Genomic DNA, 15,552 nt, shown 5'->3' on the forward strand with positions numbered 1-15,552 from the left:
GTCCATAAATGCCACATACAAATCCATCTGTTTTTCTAAGTATTGCTCACATAGCTTCAAAGCAAACACCTGCTCCACACATCCTCTACCACTTCTGAAACCACACTGCTGCTCCCTAATCTGATGCTCTGTACATGCCTTGACCCTCTCAATTAATACCCTCCCATAGAAAGGGGGAAGGCATGTACAGAAGTTGCTGACTGAGTTTGGTAAAGTGTGTGAAAGAAGAAAGCTGAGAGTAAATGTGAATAAGAGCAAGGTTATTAGGTTCAGTAAGGAGGTAAATCTGAATGGAGAAAAACTGGAGGAACTGAAGTGTTTTAGCGGATGGAACCATGGAAGCGGAAGTGAGTCACAGGGTGGGGGAGGGGCCGAAGGTTCTGGGAGCGTTGAAGAAAGTGTGGAAGGCGGGAACGTTATCTTGGAGAGCAAGATTGGGTATGTTTGAAGGAATAGTGGTTCCGACAATTTCATATGGTTGCGAGGGATGGGCTATATATAGGGTTGTGCGAAGGAGGGTGGATGTTCTGGAAATGAGATGTTTGAGGACAATATGTGATGTGAGGTGCTTTGATCGAGTAAGTAATGAAAGGGTAAGAGAGACGTGTGGTAATAAGAAGGGTGTGGCTGAGAGAGCAGAAGAGAGTGTTTTGAAATGGTTTGGTCACATGGAGAGAATGAGTGAGGAAAGACTGACAAAGAGGATATATGTGTTAGAGGTGGAGGGAACGAGGAGAAGTGAGAGACCAAATAGATGTGGGAGGATGGAGTGAAAAAGAATTTGAGCGATCGGGGCCTGAACATACAGGAGGGCGAAAGGCGTGCAAGGAATAGCGTGAATTGGAACGATGTTGTATACCGGGGTCGACGTTCTGTCAGTGGATTGAACTAGGGCATGTGAAGCGTCTGGGGTAAACCATGGAAAGTTCTGTGGTTTACGGCATCGCTACTCCCTGCCTCAGCGAGGTAGAGCCAGGAAAGACAAAAATGGCCACATTCGTTCACACCTAGTCTTTAGATGGCATGTGTAATGCACAGAAACCACAGCTTCCTATCCAGATCCAGGCCCCACAGACCTTTCCATGGTTTACCCCAGACGTTTCACATGTCCTGGTTCAGTCCATTGACAGCACGTGGAACCCAGGTATATCACATCGTTCCAATTCGCTCTTTGATTTGCCGTTCATATGAATTTTCATGTTATTTGAATCCGTATTTTGAAATCATGAAAAAAACAAACAAATATTTGGGATATACCTACATGAGCTTTTCTTCCTGAGCGCAAATGCTGACAATACAGTTATTGCATTGGACAAATACAGGTATGACAAGCTGTCAGAGTGTTTGAGCAACTGTCTAGAGTTGATAGCCATTATCTGGCTGCTGACTAGCCAGTATTGTTCGCAGATGAGTGAGTGTCATGTTACATTGTGTCAGCAAACATCGCATCCTTCTTCCAAAATCTACACAACCTTTACCCACTTGTTCTGCATATTCTGTGTAGCCAAGATGAACAGGAATGAAGACTGTCTCGTTGTTTTATAACTTAATGTAGAGCCAAACGCAATGCAGTAATCCAGCTTAGGATTGGAACTATATCACAAAAGACTGACTTGAAGTTCACTCAAATATTCCACGAGTTAATTCTTGATTATAAGTCTCGTCTGTTGGTGAGGATGGACAGTGATTGGATGTCCGGTGAGGTGTACCTTGCGGGAGGCTGACACTATGTTTACACCAGTCGAAATCACCCAGAGAGAGGAGGCCGAGGTAAACGTTGTCCAATATGCCAATATCCCCGTGTCCACGATGACTCCAACACCCTAGTTGTAGGTTTCCCTAACCTTACTTGGGGCGTTCAAACAAACAGACGTCACACTCTACAGTCGATTCTTTCTGAACTTGAAAAATACGGTGGCAGCGCCCTGAAGCTTGTCTGTTGTTGTGGGAGGGTGAACCTCCCTTCATGTAGTGCTACGATTGTGTATCAAACTTCACGCTGTATAAATGTAGTTTTCTGAAAATCATATATTTGATATTTGGAATAAAGAGAAAAGTAATTGAAATGAATTTAACTTGCATCCTGGCTAATGCTACATGATAGTTTCTAATTCCTGATACCAACTTTGTAGAAGGTAAATTGAATTGGATCCAGCTAAGTTTGACAAGTAAGACAGTTTCTATTTCTGGCTAAAATTATGCAGCTGACGAGCAATTTATCTTTCGTTATCCCTCTGGTAGCGGTGGGCTCCAAGCAGCTCCTAGTTCGTCGTGATGGTAGAGCCATTTGTGCTGAGGCCTACCTTAGCCAGTGTTGCAACCACTTGCTGGTCATATGAACTGGGAGAAACGATAGATTGTTATGTGTTGAGGTAATAACAACTGTAGCGATTAGGGATTCGAATGTTCTCTCTCTCTCTCTCTCTCTCTCTCTCTCTAAAGGGGATAAAGGTGAGTAGTCAAAGTACAGAGGCATAAATTTGTTGAGTATCCTTAGGAAATTATATGGGAGGGTATTGATTGAGAGGGTGAAGGCATGTACAGAGCATCAGATTGGGGAAAAGCAGTGTGGTTTCAGAAGTGGTAGAGAATGTGTAGATCAGGTGTTTGCTTTGAAGAATATATGTGAGAAATACTTAGAAAAACAGATGGATTTGTATGTAGCATTTAATGATCTGGAGAAGGCATATGATAGAGTTGATAGAGATGCTCTGTGGAATGTATTAAGAATATATGGTGTGGGAGGTAAGTTGCTAGAAGCAGTGAAAAGTTTTTATCGAGGATGTAAGGCATGTGTACGAGTAGGAGGAGAGGAAAGTGATTGGTTCCCAGTGAATGTCGGTTTGCGGCAGGGGTGTGTGATGTCTCCATGGTTGTTTAATTGTTTATGGATGGGGTTGTTAAGGAGGTGAATGCAAGAGTTTTGGAGAGAGGGGCAAGTATGCAGTCTGTTGTAGATGAGAGGGCTTGGGAAGTGAGTCAGTTGTTGTTCGCTGATGATACAGCGCTGGTGGGTGATTCGGGTGAGAAACTGCAGAAGCTGGTGAGTGAGTTTGGTAAAGTGTGTGAAAGAAGATAGCCGAGTAAATGTGAATAAGAGCAAGGTTATTAGGTTCAGTAAGGTTGAGGGACAAGTAAATTGGGAGATGACTTTGAATGGATAAAAACTGGAGGAAGTGAAGTGTTTTAGATATCTGGGAGTGGATTTGGCAGCGGACGGAACCATGGAAGCGGAAGTGAGTCACAAGGTGGGGGAGGGGGCGAAGGTTCTGATAGTGTTGAAAAATATGTGGAAGGCGAGAACGTTATTTCAGAGAGCAAAAATGGGTATGTTTGAAGGATGGTTCCAACAATGTTATATGGTTGTGAGGCATGGGCTATAGATAGGGTTGTGTGGAGGACGGTGGATGTGTTAGTAATGAAATGTTTGAGGACAATATGTGGTGTGAGGTGGTTTGATCGAGTGAGTGATGAAAGGGTAAGAGCGATGTGTAGTAATAGAAAGAGTGTGGTTGAGAGAGCAGAAGAGGATGTATTGAAATGGTTTGGTCACATGGAGAGAGATTGAGTGAGGAAAGATCGACAGAGAGGACATATGTATCAGAGGTGAAGGGAACGAGAAGTGGGAGACCAAATTGGAGATGGAAGGATGGAGTGAAAAAGATTTTGAGAGATCGTGGTCTGAATATACAGGAAGGTGAAAGGCGTGCAAGGAATGGAGTGAATTGGAACGATGTCGTATACCTGGGTCGACGAGCTGTCGATGGATTGAAGCAGGGCATGTGAAGCGTCTGGGGTAAACCATAGAAAGTTTTGTGGGGCCTGGATGTGGAAAAGGAGCTGTGGTTTTGGTGCATTACACATGAAAGCTAGAGACTGAGTGAGAACGAATGTGGTCTTTGTTGTGTTTTCCGAGCGCTACCTCGCCAGGGGAAGGGGGGGATGCTATTACATGTCTGGCGGAGTGGCGACGAGAATGGCTGAGGGCAGCAAGTATGAATATGTACAAGTGTATATATGTATATGTCTGTGTATGTGTATATATGTATACGTTGAAATGTATAGGTATGTATATGTGCGTGTGTGGACGTGTATGTATATACATGTGTATGTGGGTGGGTTGGGCCATTCTTTCGTCATTTTCCTTGTGCTACCTCGCTAACGCGGGAGACCGAAAAAAAAGAAAAAAAAGAAAGAAAATATATATATATATATATATATATATATATATATATATATATATATATATATATATATATATATATATATATACATATATATATATATATATATATATATATATATATATATATATATATATATATATATATATATATATATATATATGTATATATATATATATATATATATATATATATATATATATATATATATATATATATATATATATATATTATACTCTTTTATTATACTTAATCGCTGTTTCCCGCGTCAACGAAGTAGCACCATTAAACAGACGAAGAATGGCCCAACCACTCATACACAAACACACACACACACACACACACACACACATGTTTGCCTTCATCCATTTCTGTCGCTACCCCACCACACAGGAAATAGCATCCCTCCCCCTTTTCAGCGAGGTAGCGGCAAGAAAGGACAACAAAAGCTACGTTCGTTCACACTCAGTCCCCAGCTGTCATATGTAATTCACACAAACCACAGCTCCCTTTCCACACCCAGGCTCCACAACAGAACAAAACAAGTTGCTAGATAAGGAGTTTGTGTGTGTGTGTGTGTGTGTGTGTGTGTGTGTGTGTGTGTGTAATATTATATGGATCTCGGTGTGGCCATTGTCGCCAGGGTTATGAACCATGATAGCTGGTGGTCATCCCACGCCTCATGCATCGAGAGATTTCCGAATAAGGACATTCTTGTACAATTGTTTAGTTATTAGTGAATAGAACTTCAGTTTGGAAGAATAATGAAAGTGTCAATTAATGTGATAACGAAAATGTATCGAGTGTGGAAAAGTGAAAAAGTGAATTAATGGAGTACTTAACCAAGGAAACTGAAATAAATGTCTTGGTAATATAACAAATGGCATCTACATCACGCGCAGAACAGAGACAAGGGTCAGTGAGCATCAGGCCAGCACAGAGACAAGACAATTTGCATAAAACTGGAGGACATAATGCCAACGTCTGCCATAATCTCGGGTCTCGGTAGGAACCGAGCAACAGTAGGAGCTGAGCGGCAGCATGGGGCTAGAGAGAGTCTTAACAGTGTGTGAGCCCAAACAGTGACCTGTACCTAGGACGTACGCTGGGCGCGCCGCGCTGCATGTGAATAGTGCACGCACAGGCCGACTTGGCCTAGGGAACGTGGGCAGCCGCTGAGCAAGGACCGCAGGACGCCCGGGTCCCCGTGCACATCCAGACCGAAGACTGAAAGGACATGGCTTGTCGCGGAGCAAGGACTGCCTCACGCCAAGATTCCCGTGCAGCTGGTCGTGTAGAGAGCTATGTCATATTTCTAGTACATGTGTAACTAATTGTTGCTCTCTTAAGTGAGCTTTTACCACCAGAAACTGAGCGGAGCCGCTGGTCAGTATCATTTATGCTGGGCGGCAGGAATGCAAAGTACCGTCATTTTAAGTGCATTTACCATAACTATGCCTTTGCACATGAGTTCTATACTGAAAGAGATAGCTAACTTGTGAATAGTCATAGGATGTGTTTTACTAAAGTATACCGTACACTTGTTCATAGGTTGTTTTAGTTATTAATAACAGGTTGCGATACATTGCTTGCTACATTACTTCTACAACTGCTCCTAGATTTAGATATTGAAATAAGAACATTTACGGCCTTTCCATAGCCTACAGGAAAGTGAGTGGTTACACTGTGCTTGGCTGTCCATTGCCCTAGTTGGGTCAATAATGCACTAATCAAGGGGTTTTACTTAAACCATAGCTTATCCCCCCCTCTCTCTCTCTTTACACACACACACACACACACACACACACACACACACACACACATATACTTTCCCGCGTTAGCGAGGTAGCGTCAGGAAACAGACGAAGAAAGACTCATCCACTCATATACACACATATATACACGTACATATACATACATATACATATATACACACATATAGATACACATACATATACATATATATACATGCACATGTTCACACTTGCTTACATTCATCCATTTCCGGCGCCACCCTGCCCCCAAGACCCACTGGAAACAGCATCGCTACCTTCTGCGTCAGCGAAGTAGCGTTAGGAAACAGACGAAGAATGGCCACATCCGCTCACACACAGTCCCTAGCTGTCATGTGTAATGCACCGAAACCACAGCTCCTTATCCACATTCAGGCCTCACAGATCTTTCAATGGTTTACCCCAGACACTTCACATGCCCTGGCTCAGTCCATTGACAGCAATTTGACTCCAGTATACCATATCGTTTTCCAACTCACTCTATTCCGTGCAGGCCTCTCATCCTGCTGCATGTTTAAGTCCCGATCACTCAAAATTTTTTTCACTCCATCTTTCCATCTTTTTATTATCACGCATCTCTCTTACACTTTCATTACTTACTTAATCAAACCACCCCACACCATACATTGTCCTTAAACATTTCATTTCCAACGCATTCACCTTCCTCCGCACAACCCTATCTATAGCCCATGCCTCCCAACCATATCATGTTGTTGGGACTACTATTCCTTCAAACATACCCATTTTTGCGCTCCCAGTCAGTGTCTCTCTTTCCACACATTCTCCATCGCTCCAAGAACCTTCGCCCTCTCCCCACCCTATGACTCACTTCCGCTTCCATGGTTCCATTCCGTATACACATTCAGGTATCTAAAATTTCACTTCTTAGAATTTTTCTCCATTCAAACTCACATCCATCTAACTTGTCCCTCAACCATGCTGAACCAATTAATCTTGCTTTTGTTCAGATTTACTCTCAACTGACTTCCAAAGTCAGTTACTAACTTTTGCAGTCTCTCATTTGAATCAGCCACCAGTGCTTTATCATAGGCGTAAAAAACTGATTCGCTTCCTAGGCCCTCTCATCCCCAACAGACTGCATACTCGCCCCTCTCTCCAAAACTCTTGCATTTACCTCACTAACCACCCCATCCATAAAAAAATTTAACAACTCTCATTTGCCCTCTTATTCAACCCTTGCACCTTCTTGACCTTCTGTCGCTATTTCTTATGCATCTCTAAGTCATTTGCACTCCTTTCCAGTAAGTACCACCCAAATTCCTCCCTTATCTTTTTCGCTAGCAACTTTACTTCCTCTTCCACCACTCACTACCCTTTCTAATCTGCCCATCTCCCAGTTTTCGCCTACCACATGCGTCTCTTGCACATGCCATCACTGCTTCTCTGAATACCTCCCATTCCTCACCCACTCCCCTCACTTCATTCACTCTAACCTTTTGCCATTCTACACTCAATTTCTGCTGGAATTTCTTTACACAAGTCTCCTTTCCAAGCTCATTTGCTCTCACTGGGAGCTGTTCTTCGTTAACACACACACACACAAACACGAAGCTAGGACGTCCTAGCTTCCTCTCTTCGACCTATATCAACTGACTGTTATATTTCTCTCTTGTGTCTCCCCTGATGATGTGATTATTACACGAAAGTGCACTTGGGAACTTTTCGTGTTTCATTTTCCCCGTGGACTCATAGGAATATATATATATATATATATATATATATATATATATATATATATATATATATATATATATATATATATATATATATATATATATATATATATTTATATATATATATATATATATATATATATATATATATATATATATATATATATATATATATATATATATATTTATATATATATATATATATATATATATATATATATATATATATATATATATATATATATATATATATATATATATATGTATCAATCAGAACTTGGAATAATGATCAACCACACCTTAAGGTAGTCTGTGACTTCATCACATCTCATGATGCTTATCCCTCACCGTAAACACATACCACAGCAGAATAATACATCACGCCGCCTCTCAATCTGGCCACGATGCCGTAGAACGACTATGTTGCTCAACCATAGATAGACAAACCAGTTGAAGTACCATTCCCAGGCGTCCTAACGTGTGGATTGCATGTATCACTGACTTGACCGTGAGCGCAGCTAGGACTGGACTTGGAGAAAGTTCAACTCACACAAGGGATCGAACCACTATTCTTTAAGTTTGAAAGTACAGCGATAACCATTTGTCTCCTATTTTACTTCATTTTCCTTTACCTATCTAGTAATTTTTTGTGAAAAAGATATGGTAAGACATTTTCTACAAATGTTTCTGAATAGAATAACTGAATAATCACAGCTTATAGGCAAACTTCCCGATAATTTACCTCAATTCCACTACTCAGAATCAGAACCTACGATTCCTGAATGAATCGCGCGTCTGAACCCGATATCTACATCGACTAGTTTGGTTTCTGGCACTTGTAGGTACATTAAATATATTCTAAGCTTTCTTAGTGGCTGACATCCTCCTCATACCTCCATCATCCCCTTTAAAACACCTTATAATTATAATTTTCCTGTACGAATTGAAATAAGAGACAGTTCTGCAGTCCAAGTCTTAAATGCGGGCCTCAGTCTGTTCCTCGGCAACTTCAAATTTGGAATAACTGAAAACGAAGAACTCTGGCGTATTTCTTATTATCGTTGATTCAGCATGACAGTATGAGTAACTGTAGCTCCATACACAGACGAAAAGAAACTAATGATAATGATAATAATAATGATAATAATAATACTGATACACACACACACATATACACTATATATATATATATATATATATATATATATATATATATATATATATATATATATATATATATATATATATATATACTCATTTTATCTATTATACTTCGCTGTCTCCCGCGTTAGCGAGGTAGCGCAAGGAAACTGACGAAAGAATGGCCCAACCCACCCACATACACATGTATATACATACACGCCCACACACGCACATGTACATACCTATACACTTCAACGTATACATACATATATATACATACACAGACATATGCATATATACACATGTACATATTCATACTTGCTGACTTCATCCATTCTCGTTGCCACCCCGCCACACATGAAATGGCTCCCCACTCCCCCCGCACGGGCTCGAGGTAGTGCTGGGAAAAGACAACAAAGGCCACATTCGTTCCCACTCAGTCTCTAGCTGTCATATATATATATATATATATATATATATATATATATATATATATATATATATATATATATATATATATATATATATATATATATACTGATAACCACGAGGAAAATGAAACGCGATAAGACCCAAGTACACTTTTGTGTAATCACATTGTCAAGGTAGATACAAGAATGACATAGAGGACCTAGAACACTCAGTTTAGATAGAAAGAAGCGGAGCTAAGATGCCGTCGGTATACAAGTGTTTCCGATTTGTGGTGTTCCTGTCTGGCATCGTGCCTGTTACAAAATTTAATCATGTCGACAAAACATGGAATAGTTTACGAATTTACTGTACGACAAAGCTATCTAGTTTGTATAGACCTTCCCTAATATTCATGTTACAATCCTTTGTGTATTTGATAAGAGAGGATTCAATGATATTTCTCGTGGTCCAGGAGTTACAGTTTATAACTGAATTAGCGTTAATCCAATCAATACAATGGTCATAATTTTTAACAAGATCAAACAAAGCATTTCATTCTTGTCTTGTTCTTATACTACTTATATGTTGCTTAAGTTTAACATAGAGATCCTTGCCAGTCTGCCCAATAGAAAAAAGTATTACAGCTTTTACAAGGTATCCTGTAAACACAGCCCGCAGAATTTTCTGGCGAATTTTTTGATTGGGATATTCTTTATTGTACTGTTATTACTGAAGGCCACATCCGCATTAAAGGATTTAAGCAACCTGCGAAGAAACATAGAATTATCATGAAATGGGAGATCTAAAAGATTCTTGTGTTAAAGAGAGGTTTTATGTTAACTTCATAAAATGATTTTTTGCCAAATTAAGGGATTTATCAATGAAAGATCTAGGATACTTTAACAAGGATCCAACAGAATATATCTTCTCAAACTCATCATCAATAAATTCCGGACTGTATACACGTATTGCCCTAACGAACATCGACTGGAATGATGATAGTTTAACACTGTCATGTTGAGCTGAATAATAATGAATAATAAACATTGGTGGATTTTCTGTATATGCTAAACTTAAACATGTTTTCAACCCACGTTTAGGTTTAGCATATGCAGAAAACTTGCCAATGTTTGTTCACATATTCATTATCACTTAGCTCAATGTGACGGATTTAAAGTAACATCATTCCAGTCAATGTTCCGTTGGTCATGATGTCTATGCGGTCCAGGATTCACTGATGATGATGAGTTTGAGAAGATATATGATATTGGATCCAAGTTATAGTATCGACGGAGTCTTAGCTCTGCCTCTTCGCTGTATATAAGTCGACCATTCTAACTCTTCTATCTCATTCTTGTTTCTCCCCTGATGTGATTATTGCACGAGAATGCACTTTGGGCTTATCATGTTACCCCGTGGGTATTAGCATTATACATATATATATATATATATATATATATATATATATATATATATATATATATATATATATATATATCTTTTTTTCGGAGCGGAGGCTGGGGGTGTGCAGGTTGGAAATCCTCTTCTCCAGTCTTTACTTTCCCAAAAGAAGGAACAGAGAAGGGGCCAAGTGTGGATTTTCCCTCCAAGGGTCACTTTTCTGTACCTAATGCTACCTTGCTGACGCGGGAAATGATACACACACACACACACACACACACACACACACATATATATATATATATATATATATATATATATATATATATATATATATATATATATATATATATATATATATATATATATTATCCCTGGGGATAGGGGAGAAAGAATACTTCCCACGTATTCCCTGCGTGTCGTAGAAGGCGACTAAAAGGGAAGGGAGCGGGTGGCTGGAAATCCTCCCTCTTATTTTTTTTTTTTGATTTTCCAAAAGGAACAGAGAAGGGGGCCAGGTGAGGATATTCCCTCAAAGGCCCAGTCCTCTGTTCTTGGCGCTACCTCGCTAATGCGGGAAATGGCGAATAGTATATATATATATATATATATATATATATATATATATATATATATATATATATATATATATATACGTACATATATATATATATATATATATATATATATATATATATATATATATATATATATATATATATTTTTTTTTTTTTTCTTCAAACTATTCGCCATTTCCCGCGTTAGCGAGGTAGCGTTAAGAACAGAGAACTGGGCCACTGAGGGAATATCCTCACCTGGCCCCCTTCTCTGTTCCTTCTTTTGGAAAATTAGAAAAAAAAATTGAGAGGGGAGGATTTCCAGCCCCCCGCTCCCTCCCCTTTTAGTCGCCTTCTACGACACGCAGGGAATACGTGGGAAGTATTCTTAATCCCCTATCCCCAGGGATAATATATATATATATATATATATATATATATATATATATATATATATATATATATATATACAATGGGAGTTTCATCAGAACGTGGTCACATCATTGCTCGGGACGGAGTCATCAGGTGTGGTAGACGCCTCTCTGGCGAAGGAGAGGAAGACCTGCTCGAGGGAGGTGTCCGAGGCAGCGTAGTCCTCCACTAGCGACGAGGGTGGCGGGTCGGCGACACCCTTTTCTACGGCATCTACTACAGCAGGGTTCCGGCCAGCCTTCAGCGTCTCCATGACGAAGAAGAGGCGACCCCAAGACACTCGGCTGGGCACCCTGAAGGCCATCATGCCCTGGAAGAGGTGAGTCATGTGTCTGTCACAAATGGCGACGAACCATAAAGACAATGACGTGACGACCCTGGCAACTGTACTGTTGTCTTTTGCCGTCATGCCAACCATAGTTATGTAATGTTATGGCAACAATGATACAGCATTCATACTGATTCTGTATTGTACCTTTATAACATCATAACACTAACTGTAACACTTAATGTATCTTACATTTCTGATCTAATTCTGGAAAACACACGATTCTTCAACGTTTACCCATTTTTTTTTTCATACTTGTTCGCAGTTTTGTGTTAGCGAAGTAGTGCCAGGAACAGATAACAACAGACTGCATTCGCTCACATCCATTCTTTAGACGTCATGTGCAATGTACCGAGACCAAAGCTTCCTATCCACAACCAGACCCCGCAGACCTTTCCATGGTCTCCCTGGCTGTATCACATGCCCGGGTTCAGTACATTCGCAGTATTCCGTCCCCTGTATACCACATCGTTCCAGTTAACTCTATCCCGTGCACACCTTTCACCCTCTTGCATGTTTAGCCTTCCATCTCTAGTCTGTTTACTCCATCCCACCTACCCTTCCCCTCCACTTCCCACACACACCCTCCACACGCCCAAACCACCCAAGCTCACCCTCCTCATCTCATGCAAATTCATACTGTTATGAACAAGAAAATTCAGTCATATTATGGGCGTAATATTTAGTTTAAAAGCTGTCAAGGTGTTTCTTAAAATTATTGGTCAATGGATTTGCAGTATTCTGTTATCTTTAAGGTCTTACATTATCACTGTTGAAGCCCAAATTATCATCTCGTGGATGGATATGACATTACTGCTACAACCTTGGTGGAAAGATTTAACGAAAGCATTGAAATTCCAGTTGAGTCTTCTAGCGGCACTGCACATGGGAAAGCCAGAGCACAGAAGACTGGATAGTCTATGACAAGGTTATCTGCTGGAGGACAGTAATAGTAACCTGGTTTCGTAATTTTTATAGATTTAAACAAGATGATAAAGAAGAAATTTTTATCCGCCTTCAACACTCCCTTCGGCATGTCTGCCGGCAGAAAAACAGATGAGAAGGAACACTATGTAGCAGAGAAAGAAGTAACTCACCTTGTGTTGGTCAGTAAGGGCTGCGCCAGGCAGACAAGTTCTGATGGTATTCTCTAGCTTCGTCACCTTTGCATTATATACTTCCTCATTTTCAATGCTCGTCTGTTGCCTGAGGGAGAACGTCCGCAGCTTCACTTGGAGATTGTAACCCTGGCCGAACTTGGCCTTGAGATGACCTGTGGTTCCGATGCATCGAAGATTTCCCCGAGACATGATGATGATGCGGGAACAGAGCGCCTCACACTCCTCCATAGAGTGGCTGGTGAGGACAACACTCTGGCCGTTGCTTATGGCTTGGCTGATGGCCGTCCACACCCGCCGGCGGGAGACGGGGTCAACGCCAGAGGTGGGCTCGTCCAAGAACACCAGAGGCGGTGAGCCCACTAGCGCCATGGCCGTCGACAGCTTCCGACGGTTACCTCCGGAGTAAGTCGAGGATGGCCGCTCCGCACACTCCGTCAGCCCCACAAGAGTGACCAGGTAGCTGACTTTGTGTTTCAAGCTTCTATCGCTGACTCCTCGAAGTCTGCCAACCAACGTCAACATTTCCACACCGGTGAGTTCCCCCAGAGCGGCATCAAACTGAGGACAGTATCCTATCTGTTGCACGAACTGTATGATGGAAAAGAAAAAGCGAGTTGCTCATTGAGTCGAATTACGTGAGTTCCAAGCCAGTAAGAGACACAATGAGCGGGTTTCCTCATCACATTTCAGTTGTATCATGTTAGATCCGTAACTTACCTTGCTGGTTGTATTTTGGACTGAAATCTTATCAATCAGAGCGTCTCCGCTGGAGGGGTACTCATCCCCTGTCAGCATCCTGAAGGTGGTAGTCTTGCCTGCACCGTTCACTCCGAGGAGACCTAAGCACTCGCCACGACGCACCCTGAAGCTGATCTTGTCGACGGCAGGATGTGCCGCCCCGTAGAACTGTTTTGACAATCCGGACACCAAGAGCGTCGCGTCGTCCTCGAAGTCTGGAACAGATTTACGTGTACTGTAGATGTCGCGTCACAGGACACACACCTTCCCTGGGGAGTACGGTAGAAGGAGCTCCTCTTTAAGACCTTTTGAATAACGTTTCTCCTTTTCGCATAACTTGTCTATCGAATCATTAATTCCAACATTTCATATCAGGCCTCCGCTCGGTAAGGGTAAAGTGAATCGAGTCTTTGAAATACTCCGGGAAGATAGTGGCTTTAGAGATTAGGGGGACATTAAAAGATATGTAATATAACGTTCTGTGCGTCGGCAAAAACGTACACATTACTTGATATTTCAATACTGAGAAAAATGAAGAAAAAATTGGTGATATTACCGGGTAAGTTTAAGCTTGAAATGAATCAATTAGTAACACGTGAAATAATGTTACCCATACACGATCCCGACTATCACTCACTCCTCCTATCATCACGACACCTGCCAAGGATTACAGCATTTCACATTTCCATCACTGTCAAGTCTTGGCTGTTGATGATACCTCGTGTCAAATCAAATTTTTCATGAACTCAGATTTCCCCCCCATCAAATTCTAACGTATCTAAAAAACACACAACTTACTTCTGGGAGCAAAAATGTCGAGGTCAGTGGGTGTTACATCCTGTGTGAAAGGAAGCGAATTAAGTCTGTCTTTATCAGGGTGATAAAGTAACATGTGTCGTACGTGTGAGAAATATCACACACTGACCATGATCTGTGCACGGGTCTGCCCAGGCTCGAATCCTTGGCGCAGCATTCGGTCATCAGCAACAACAATACTATAAAGAAAATCTTAATCAGGAACTCATTAGAACGTTCTGCCGGCTGTGTTTATAGAGTACCACGTAAAAATTGTGATATGTATTATGTTCATCCTTCCGTCAGCGTTAGTCGATGAATGGGTCTCAGGCTTATATTCTTCGGTGTATGTGTATGTGTGTGTGTGTGTGTGTGTGTGTGTGTGTGTGTACACATATGAGGTAAGATATGGTACATACATACAAGGGTAAGAGACTGGTCAACACAAGTGTTAAAACTCTCTTCCCATAACACGCAAACATACACATGCAACTTGTACACCTGGTACCTTATCACCTTGATCGTCTGTATCTGAATTTTAGGTGGTAACCACTGAAAATGAGAATTACAGAGGAATACAAAAGAATTCAAACACTTACAGATTAGTGTCGTAATAGTTACATGACGACATACAGATATTTCAGAGAATAACTCGCAAATGGCCATTTCCACAATAGAGACGCAAATAATGAAAATCTTAGGCTTGAAGCGAAGTATTTATCTAGTCTGTTGTTAAACGTATCTATAGCACTGTTTTCAACCATTCTACCTGGCAGATAGTATCATGTGTTAACAAATCTGTTGAAGAAAAAGTACTTCGCCTTACTCGAGGTAAATCGTTTTGTCCACGAGTTTGTATCCATTACTACGAGTAAAATCGACGCATTAAGTCTTAGGTAACTAGACAAACCCAGATTATCAAAGCCTTTCATCATTCTGAATACAATGCAAGACT

At 40.9% G+C, this 15,552-nt stretch overlaps 1 protein-coding gene across 3 annotated transcripts in view; it reads right to left on the reverse strand.

Annotated features, from left to right (window-relative positions):
- Positions 1-8,712: 8,712 nt before the first annotated feature.
- The window catches only part of LOC139755467 (phospholipid-transporting ATPase ABCA3-like), a 154,521-nt gene continuing 147,681 nt past the window's right edge, over positions 8,713-15,552 (reverse strand). For all 3 annotated transcript variants that reach the window (XM_071673802.1, XM_071673801.1, XM_071673803.1), the window contains exons 29-31: positions 13,782-14,017; positions 13,041-13,652; positions 8,713-11,925 (exon numbers count right to left, since the gene is read on the reverse strand). In XM_071673802.1, the coding sequence (XP_071529903.1) occupies positions 11,668-11,925; positions 13,041-13,652; positions 13,782-14,017 (1,106 nt within the window). In that variant the 3' untranslated portion in view covers positions 8,713-11,667. The remainder of the gene's footprint in view (positions 11,926-13,040; positions 13,653-13,781; positions 14,018-15,552) is intronic.

This window comes from Panulirus ornatus, chromosome 19 (assembly GCF_036320965.1).
Source record: "Panulirus ornatus isolate Po-2019 chromosome 19, ASM3632096v1, whole genome shotgun sequence".
Taxonomy (NCBI): Eukaryota; Metazoa; Arthropoda; class Malacostraca; order Decapoda; family Palinuridae; genus Panulirus; species Panulirus ornatus.